This window comes from Nanorana parkeri, unplaced genomic scaffold (assembly GCF_000935625.1).
Source record: "Nanorana parkeri isolate BGI_ZX_2015 unplaced genomic scaffold, ASM93562v1 scaffold286, whole genome shotgun sequence".
NCBI classification, from domain to species: domain Eukaryota; kingdom Metazoa; phylum Chordata; class Amphibia; order Anura; family Dicroglossidae; genus Nanorana; species Nanorana parkeri.
Genome location: NW_017306554.1, coordinates 366371 through 377067, shown reverse-complemented (window position 1 = coordinate 377067; position 10697 = coordinate 366371). Strand labels below are relative to the sequence as shown.

General features: G+C 39.7%; 1 protein-coding gene across 1 annotated transcript in view; it reads right to left on the bottom strand.

The window, feature by feature from the left end:
- SSBP4 (single stranded DNA binding protein 4) overlaps window positions 1–9558 on the bottom strand; it is a 372115-nt gene extending 362557 nt beyond the window's left edge. The window contains exon 1 of the mRNA XM_018557491.1: window positions 9503–9558. Coding sequence (XP_018412993.1) covers window positions 9503–9558 — 56 coding nt within the window. The remainder of the gene's footprint in view (window positions 1–9502) is intronic.
- Between the last annotated feature and the right edge of the window lie 1139 nt (window positions 9559–10697).

Genomic DNA, 10697 nt, shown 5'->3' with positions numbered 1-10697 from the left:
GCGAACGTATGCAATCCGTGACCGCCCGGTCATCGTGCACAAAACCGAGCAGATGGCTAGGCGGTCATGGAATCGCACACCACCGCCGATTGCGCTGGCAGTGCCATTATTTTGTAATGGCACTCCATTCGCGCCAGGCAGATTGCGCGGTCTCCCGCCGCAACACTGCCTGGGCGGTCCCTCACGATCGCAGTTGAAAACATGAATAGGTTAGATGTTTTATTGTTCTAAAACAGTCTTAAATTAAAGTTCTTCATAATTATAAACAAATTGGCCTAAAATCATTAGTCTATTGTTTTTTTTTTTTTAAATGTCACCTGTCCCTTTAAGAAAAAGTATCGGTAATTGGTATCAGCAAGTACATGACGGGAAGTACTTGTACTTGGCCTTAAAAAAGGGGTATCGGGACATCCCTACTAATAGGAATATATTAAAGTGACACTAAACTCAAAAGTTAAATCATAAAAATGCATTCAAGTACTTTAACTATTAACAAAAATGTATCTTATTTGTGTATCACTCGGCTGTAGATCCTCAAATCATCTCTGATTTCATACTGACCCTGTCCTTCCTTCTGGAGGGTGGCTACTTTTGTTCCCCATGGTCCCTTTGTGTGCTGTAAAGTAGCCACCACTCCAAGCGCGCTCGGTGATGTACTATAATGTCACATTTAATTTACTAATTTGTATTGAGATTGTAGTCCATCATAGGAATGAGCTTGGAGTGGTGGCTACTTTACAACACACACAGGGACCATGGTGAAGAAAAGTATCCACCCTCCGGAAGGAAGGACAGTGTCAGCACCAATTTAGAGGTGATTAAGTGATGCACAAATAAGGTACAGTATTGGTAATAATTAAGGTAACTGAATGCATTTTTAAGATTTAACTACTGCGTTCAGTCACTTTAAATTGCATAGATGTTACAGTACCCACCCCTGAGGATACCTTCATGTGCTTTTCTCTCTACAAGGATCTTTGTTGAGGTATCATCCCAGGGTCACCATCTTCTTCATCAAGCAGGGTTTCACAATGACACAGTCATGTAGATCCTGGCATCTATGCAATTCTTGGCTGCTTTTACACATCTGATACAGCTTAGCCCTCTAAATCAGGCTCTCCAATTGCAATGTTACAGTATTAGTCATTGGGGGAGAGCAGACTCGCTTCCTCCTGTCAGCTGATGACATTACCTCAGCCTAGGCAAAGTCATTTCAAGGTTATCTTTTTAAGGACAAAATATACAGCTTTTTAGAACAATATACTGTTGCTGTATATTGAGAGGAAATTATTTTTGCAGATTACACAGAATGGAACACGGAGTGAAGGGAAATCTCCCCAATGGGTACACAATAATCAATAAAAACATGACAGAGGTTCTAACCTTAGAGTTTTCTCTAGGGGTGGGCTTTAATATATCTGTGTCCAAGACATGACCTTAGGGCAGGAGTTAGGGAGATCCTAGTTTTTTTTTTATTTCTTTGTGGAAGGGAATGAAGCAAAAGCTAGTACAAGAATAAAATAAAAAACCGCACATATAGAGAAAAACGTTCAATCACTGGCCATATTCTGCACATTTGTCCTTTTTTAACAAAAATTAATATCTTAAGCTGTATAAAGAAAAGAAGATAAGTACAATGTTTTCATTTAAAATAATGCATAGAAGCTGCTACCTCCTAACCACAGTTTTTTTTTATGTTTTTTGTTTTTTTAAACAGTGCCATCCAGTGGTCAGCTTCCTCAAAGTATATGTTTATAATAAACAGTTTGCCAAATAGTTTTCAGCGATATGACTGTCATGGGAAAATAATTATTTATTTGTTTACTTATTTCAGTTGATCAATAATGTGTTCACCTAAAACTGCTAATAATAAAGTAAAAACTACAGAGAATCTCCCAGCAAGAAAACTCCACTAGTTTATTTAGCAGTCACTAATTACATGATAAAACATGACAATTCAGATAGTGTTCAAACTAATAATACAGATTCATACAAAACTCAATGATTCAATAAAGAGCCGAAGGATATAGCCGTAGCTTCGGCTAATCCTTTGGCTCACTTCGGCCGCCGGAGCCCTTCGGTTCAGCCGAACCAAAGGGCTGCTGTATGGGCTATTCACAATTTTATTTCAACGAGTTGGCAGTGTCATGGACAACGCTGGACATTGTGATTGACCTTTGAATTACGTCGGTGGATTCATTTTTGGGGATTTTAATTTTTTTATTAAAGGAATTGTCAAAAACTTTTGTTATGGTTTTTTTTTCAAAGGATTTTTTCTAAAAGTCTGGTCTCTTTATTTACATTTTACTTTAACCCTTTAGTGAATGAGTAGGGGTGCAAGTATCCCTTACTCATTCACAAGGGGGGCTGCATCTGGGTGCCCTCTTTATTAAAAGGGGGCACCCCGATGCAAATAAGCCCCCCTACCCACAGACCCCCACAACCACCAGGTCAGGGTTGTGGCTGGAGAGGCCCTTGTCCTTATCAGCATGGGGACAAGGTGCTTTTCCAGGGGGACCCCTAAAAAAGCACCCTCCCAATACCGAGGGCATGTGGCCTGGTATGGCACAGGGAGGGGGGGGGGCACTCACTCGTCTCTCCCCTTTCCTGCCCTGCCAGGCCTGTGCTCGGATTAATGGTCTGGTTGGGAATTTAAGGGGAGACTGCATATTTTTTCCCCCTTTTTGGGGGTGGGGTCCCCCCTAAAGGTCTGGTATGGCTTGGGCCCCCACGCCGTTTTTTTGTGCAGCATTCGGCTATTCACTTACTGCAGTTCGGCCTATATGAGAATAGGGGCGAACGGCAGTGAGAGAACTGTCGGGCATTCGACTCAGCCGATCCAGATGTTGGATTGGCTGAGTCGAATGTGTTCTTTCCTTCCGAAGGGAACCGAAGCCAGACGATGTAGGGCTGAAATCAGCTGTACTCCGCTGAAGTGAATAACTGAACGGCGTTCAGCTCACTTCACTTCGGCTCGCTTATTCACTTGGCTGCCTTCGGCAGCTTAGTAAATAACCCCTTCAGTGTTGGTGCAACCATAATATATTCACTACGTTGTCCAGGTATTTTATATACGATTTTACCCAGCTTTTAAGCATTCTTCTGCAAAAGATTTAGGCATTTAAAGGCAAAGTACACCTTTAAAAAATAATATATGCACACTCCATGTACATTTATTATCTTTTTGCATTGGAGCCAGTGAAGCGATCAGTGGATCTCTAGCTCATGCAGGTTATCCCTCCTGTCCCTGTCTATAATGAGGTATCGATATTCAGTCAGGGATTTTCCTATTGTATTCGCCGCCTGAGGCCAGGGGGTAGGAGTGGGGGGTGAAAAGGGATGTGCTGATGATGAATGTTACAGGGGGTTGGGGTATGTGGATGCTCTGCTTACCTCTGGGTTTGGCTCTTTCCAGGCCTTCTGCTCAGGTCATTGACATCACTGGTTGCCAGGAACTGGGTGGGACGTCAGCCAGAGTGTCCCACTCAGCTCCTGGCAAGCAGCGACATCGTGGAGCTGGGCGGGACATCGCCCAGAGCATCACAGGTTGCTAAGAACTCTTAGCAACCTGGAACGCTCTGGCTGGAAAAGGGATCAATAAGATGCCGTCTGAGGCAATTGCCTTAGGCTGCCTCATTATAGGTCTGTCCCTACATTCAGTAACATGGACAGGAGGAAGAATGGATTGCAAGTGGCCAAGTGTGGTGACACCACACTTGTATTTCTTTGAGAACTAAAAGTCACTCTGCCACGTTGACTGATGGAACTTGCAGTTTCTCTATCATAGATCCTGTCAAATGCAACTGCGTGGATGGAGCCATACACAACAACGCTATTTTCAAAAATCAACACCAGTCTGTTGGAGAGAAGAACCCGGCGATTCAGGTAAGTTGGGGTGCAGGAACAGGGTAGGGGATTGCGATGTGACCATGTTTCTTGTAACACCCTGAATATGGGTGTAACATAAAAAATGGTCAGAAAAGTAAACTTGGCCTTGAAAGGAAGCCTTAGTAATATGGAGTCTGCCATTGCTGACTTCTTCTGAAAATGCTTCTGCCCGGGCTTTCATACTAACCCAGTTGCTTCAATATTTTTTTGAGGCACTGACCTGGAATCGGTATACTGGTTCAGAGCTCTGACTTCACTCCAAACATCTAATCTTCATACCCAATCCTGGTCAGTGCTTGAGAAAGTAATGAAGCCAGAGACATACAAGCAATTAGCATTCTTAGAAGGAGGTTAGCCATGGAATCCCCTATATTTTACTTAGTATAGGATTCCTTTAAAGGAAAAGTAGCAAAACGTGCTCATTTTCCACTTCTGAGTGCTTAGTAATGGCAACATGAACTATGAAAAATAACAGTATTTTCCTGCAGTGTCTTCATCTGATCAGTATCTCTATAATCTTGCTTGATAAGGTGTCTGTTTTTACCTTTATTATCCAGAAAAGAACTCTCGGTGCCCCTCTCTAATGTTATTAGGGTCTGACTTTTGCTGACTTCATGACTTAGCTCCACCAAGCGCCATTCCCCTGTCCAATAAAAGTGTCTTAGAGGAGAATAGCAGTTAGCAAGTGTTGTTAGCCATATAGTCAGTCTCTAGTATCCAAACCAGAGAGGGTGACAGAAAAAACATTTTTGCTAATAACGGTAATGGAAGGCATCTTTTGGTGTCCGCTCTTAGGCAGAACTTTCAAAAGTTAAAAAGGGGATACAGGTTCACTATAATACCTCATGCACACAGGCAGAAAAAACACCACTTTTAGGGGCATCTTGCTTTTTTATCCTTGTAAACACAGCTCTATTTCAGTCAATGTGTCCATGTACATTATGACATTCAGATCCATATTTTATAGCAGCATTCAGGGTCATAAAAATTAAATGCTCCAAACCAGCTGTCACATAGGCGCTTACAGGTATAATTTAGGCACATACGCAGATAAATTCATATAAACGCAGGTGTAGAAGTGTAATTTCATTCTAGTGTCCAGCCAATAGAATTAGCATAGGCTCATATGCCTTTAATGCCATGCGCTCGTAAATGCAAGTAATTAATAGAAAGACCAAGAGTAGATGGGAGTATTTTAATATGCCCGTGTGCATGAACGCCTAACTGAACATTTGCATTCTGTTCAGACTAAATTACAATAAAATAGAAAAATATTGCATTGTGTTATTAAAGGGTTCAGTATTGAACCAATTAAATGAACATATTTGGACTGCATAATTCTGTCGTTGACAGATCATGTATAAGCATGCAAAACGTATCTATGACCATGCATCTTCATAGAGTTGAACGGAACAGCCATGTAATCATGGATTTTAAGTATAACTCCAGCATTGTTAAGAAAATCCCCTGTAAGTAAACCACATATATTGGAAAGGATTTTAACAATAATTTTCGCAGAGTTTTACATTTTGCTGCGTGTTACACCATGTTTTCTCCGAATGATTTCTAAATGGTGGGGTCAGTCTTCACCTTAGCAAAGTCACTTTGAACAGGCCAATGGTGCTCCATCATACCTAAGGCGCTTGTAACTGCGATGCATGGCAACCTGCATTACACACATTAGTGTGTTGCAGTACCATTTATTCCTCGCAACACAAAGGCTGTGTTGCAGAGAATGATAACAGTACCATTCGTTGTGGTAAGCTGTATTGAACAAAAAGATGGAGGTGCAGTTCTGGTGCAGTGGTGAATGCAACACATGCTAATGCATGACATAATGAACAATAGCGCACATGCATTAACACAATGTACCAGAATGGAGCAGTTTGGGGGTCGCCTTAAATATGTTACCAATAATTTAATTCCTGATCCAGAACATTCCTGAAATTTGCCTTGTATATTAGTACAGACCTCTATAGGAATAACATTCCTAAGTGCATTCTGTACACCAATAGTGCCATACTGCAAGGAAGCAAAATTTTAAGTTTCTGACAATTTGCAAAACTTAGAGCTTCTGCAGACTGAAATGTAGACATGCTTTTTAATACCATTAAAACAGAAGTAAGACCAACCTTTTTTTTTGGCTTTCCTTTTCCTTTGGGTCACAGGAGTACATTTACTAACATACTCCTTTGGCCCAAACAGCAGATAGCAGGCTAATGCCCGCTATTAGAAAAATATTGGATAATGCTCGCTATTGGCTGACAGGATTGAGCCACGCCACAGTCGGAATAGATCCCAACAAAATTGTCAGGATCCACCTTTTCTACAGATCATGCCACTTTAGAACTTGTCACCCCACAAATGTCCTAGTTCTATATTTACATGCTACAGTTTTTAATTTCATCATCTGCATGTGTCCCTAGCTTAGGGATGGGGTATAAGAAGGAGAACTCTCTGCTGTGCTGCTCATTATACGCTGTAAGCCACCATGACACAAGCCTGCCTCCCTGTACATCAACTGGAGATGGGGGGAGGGATGTGATATGGACCCATAGCATGTAAGCACAGGACCAGGAACCACAGCGGCTGTCCAGTTTGAAAATGTCTGGTTCTTGTCCAATACTGACCTGCATTCTTACAAAAGTGATCAGTGAAACATGAGATTTTCAATATCAGTACGATAAAAAATCACCACTGCGAAAGGTAGTAAACAGGCCCTGGCTGGAAATGTTTTCTTGAACAAACAAAATTCTAATTTATTCTTTTGGGTAACTTTATTAATTTCCAAAATAAAATGTTAAAACCAAATGAAATTTCAAACCCCATTTGTCAAGTCTCTGGTGGCATTATTGAATGTTTTGACAATATTTTTCGTATGAATACTCGTATGAATATCTACCAGTGTTTGACCAGTGCTTAAGTGCACGTTATGACGCAAGTGGCACAGGATACATCATACAAGCCCTAACAGTTCACGTTACAATACACAAATCTCCTTGCATGCTAGTGAAAGTGTGATGGAGCAGGTCAACTTTCTCAGTGTACACCCCTCCAAAAAAGTTACCCCTTAAATACATTGATCCTATAACCAACCTGATCACCTGCTACTTGATCACCGATCTGAGTATTGCTTATGATACTTGGGTAGCATGGAGGTGTGGAAAGAAGTGATAACAAGAATCCTGGACATAGCTTCTAGAGATTTTCCGGTATGCTACAAATATTCTGTGGTTGTTTTAAAAAAATGTTTCCTGTTCTCCATAGAAAAGGGACCTGTCCTTTTTCTGCTTACATATGTAAAATTAAATAACCACAGAATCAATAGTATAGAAAAGAAGATGCAAGTGTGCAGTGAAGACTATGAACTCTGGGGGAGCACTTATCTATTCTTTGATAAGACCATGATTCTACTTCTGTATGGTCCAGTTTGTGGCCCAGCATGGCACAAGTAATGATAACTATTCTACTGCATTAAAAAATTACCTTATTGATCGATATATGCATTCAAACAAATATCTGTTTGTATTAGAATCCTCAAGCTGCTCGCATTTACAGACAGTAGTTAGAGGATTTCAGTATATTTAAACTACAGTATAAACTGAGAGTTGATAAATATGTTCTCTGCACAGGTCAATCTGATGGTTTTAACCAACAACAGAGTATTAAGAAAATGTGTATGGAAATAACATAATCTGTTGCATGATTATAGAAGAGCAGATGATATATGTGTAAATACCAGTGACTATTACACTACCTTGCAGTTTCATTGTTTTCACAATGTGGACAATCAAGAAGGTTCGGCATTTTGTGTTTTTTAGGGTACTAAACAGAAAAAGAACACATTCAGGAAAACTGTTTATAAATCATCACCCACTGTTTTACAAACCCCAAACTTTAGCTGGTTACAGCATATAGCTAAGCAGAACTCATGCTTAGGGCACACATGTAAACAACAACAGAAAATTGGAAAGATTCCAAAATCTACACAAATACTGTAATCTCTGGTTCTCTCCTGCTTGAGCTCTTGATACACTCCACTTCCTAATAAATACATAATCATTTGCCAATAGTTACGTCTAAGTTAGCAGTTTGGGTTGAGCAGACTTACAACTTAAAATTCATGAGCAGTATCAAAACCCACATTGTAAGAGTTAAAAAACTTGAAATTGTATTAAAAATAGAAATAATGCTTATCATAATGGCATAATAATTTTGTTTCATTCTCTCTTGAGTCAACCCAATGACTGCAAGAGTGTAGTAAATCCAAGCGTACAGCCAAGGTTTAAAACCTTACACAAGGAGATTAAGTAAGCACATTAAGCAAACACTGATGGATCAATGTCTTTTGAAGAGTTCTGGGTTCTATACATGTAAATAAAGCAGCTAAAAGACTGGGAAGCACAATGATGAAGCAGCTCTAAGCCGGGCAGTTTAAGACAGTTGATTTTTAGAAACAGACATCCTATCCTATAAATTGAGCTCCAAAAAGTAGGTAAAACTTGGCAAAGTGTCATCCAATGAAAAGAAACAAAAATCAGGAGGGAAATTTGAAATAATGAAATCAACAATTCGACTTCATTATCATTCAAATAGATACGTTCACACCAACAAAGGCATGGACACATTTATTGGTACAGAAGCAATAGGTTTTATAATATGCATAAATATAAACACTATATACACTGAGACAGTCCTGTAAATAGTCATATTGTTTGTTTACATTTATAGTGTATTAAAAAGTTTTTCTATATGATATATTAGGACAGATGTTAAGTGACAATAGGACTGTTACACATTTAAAAAAATGGTTTAGCCCCTAAAAATCATAGTAGTATAAAATTATAAATAATAATAATGACCACAATAATACTATAAAATAATGGTATAAAATAATAATGATAACAACAGTATAAAATAATAATAATAACAATAATAATACAAACTGCAGATGAGATGAGAAAAAAACAAAGTAATGTGACAGAAAGTAAAAGTAACCGATCAAAGCTGATCTGAAAACTAACATCCAATTTTTTATCCAGCACACCACAAACAGCTATTTAGCTTCAACCCAACTAGGCTGGAAGATGGGAATGTTGTCCATTGGTGAAGAAAGTTGCAACAACAAAGCATTGCACTCCCAGGAAACACATCTGACAGAGAGTTCACATCACATGCACAATGATAGCGGAGCCCAAAAACTCATCTCATGCACTGAAAAACATCACTTTGGAGCACCGATGTTCCACCAACAAAGCACCGATCCTCCTTCTGTACTGGGGATCCCAGAAAAAGAATGCACAGTCACAGAGTCCACATCTCCCAGAGTGAGAAACACGTTCACATGCTACTTTGGGGACATGTGGGACAGGAGCAGTAAGTTGTAACCTTCTCCCAGCATGGGATGACAAAGTTGCAGCACTGACAGAGATCCCTGTATCCAGGGTAAGAAGAGCATCACCAGAGCATGCGGAGCATGCATGGCTTATCTAGAGCCCTTTACCTCGATCCCCCTGCACTTTATTCGTTAGCTCCCATTCATCTTTCTTGCAAGGAGCATAGGAATAAAGCAGTGAGGTATATGCAGTGAACATTACAATGGATTCACACTTACTTTTCCCTTGCCTGGCTATCAGAGGGGACAGTGGATCCTTTCCCTTTGGCATACATGCTTGTTTCAGACTTTTCCTACTCAACACCTGTCAAAGGAAGCAGCCAGCAATGCTCTCTCTATCTCCATAGCTACCCCTTCAGTTTTTTACATCCCTGAAGCATTGGCCACAAATCACGCACATTTTCTAATGGGGGATCTTGAAACAGCCAGAGCTTTTTTTTTTTTTCTTCTTTTTTTTTTTTGTTCAGCTGTTCCAGGAATCGTTCATCCCTCCCACCCTGATGACATTGTGTGTGTGTGTGTGTGTGTATGTATGTGTGTGTGTTTTTTTTTTTACTCTTAAAAGGGCAATGCCAAAGCAGCACGTGTAAGGCTACAATTATCCTTCTATTTCATTTATTTAAGCAAATAAGAATCTTTTATATCCGTACCAGTAAAAAATGCATGTAAATGAATACATATATTATAAATTAGTATTTAATTGATAACTATATATTTAGGTTACTATTCAAATTAAAATGAATCACTAAATGTATTCATCTATTTTACATTTGTGTTTTTCAAAATAATTATGCTCAGTGTTTACACCAGAATAATAAAACATATTAGATAGGTATAAGATTGTAAGCAGTAGGGCTAGTTTTAGAATTATGTTACTGTTAAAAAAAATGTTTTAAAAATGTTATATCAATAGATATTTAGTTTAAGCTGAATTATTATTATTAATAATATACAGGCTTTATATAGCCCCAGCGATTACACTACAATTCAAAACAAGATGGTTAGGAGGGCCCTGCCTGGGAGAGCAAGACAAATGACTACAGAAAATGTCAGGCTGCTGCCAATAGCAACAATGCAGATTTTTTTTAATAGTGCAAGAAATATAACACGATTGGCTTATGTGGGTCACACCTCTAGGTTAGCTGCAGAGGTCACATGACCTTCTTCTCTAGTCTTTTCTGTAGAGGAGGAGAATCCTTTTTTAGGTGTCCATGTTGTTGCGTGGGTGATACAGAGTTGCCGGCACAGACCAGGAAAGGGCACTAGTGAAGGACATGGACAGTGGACCTAGATTAGATTAACCCCTCGCTGTCCGCCCATCGTAAAAATACCTGTGGACGGCAGATGCTTCCCGGCCGGTGGACGTACCTGTACGTGATTTTTCTTTCTAGAGGGCGCGCGTTAGCAGACTTCC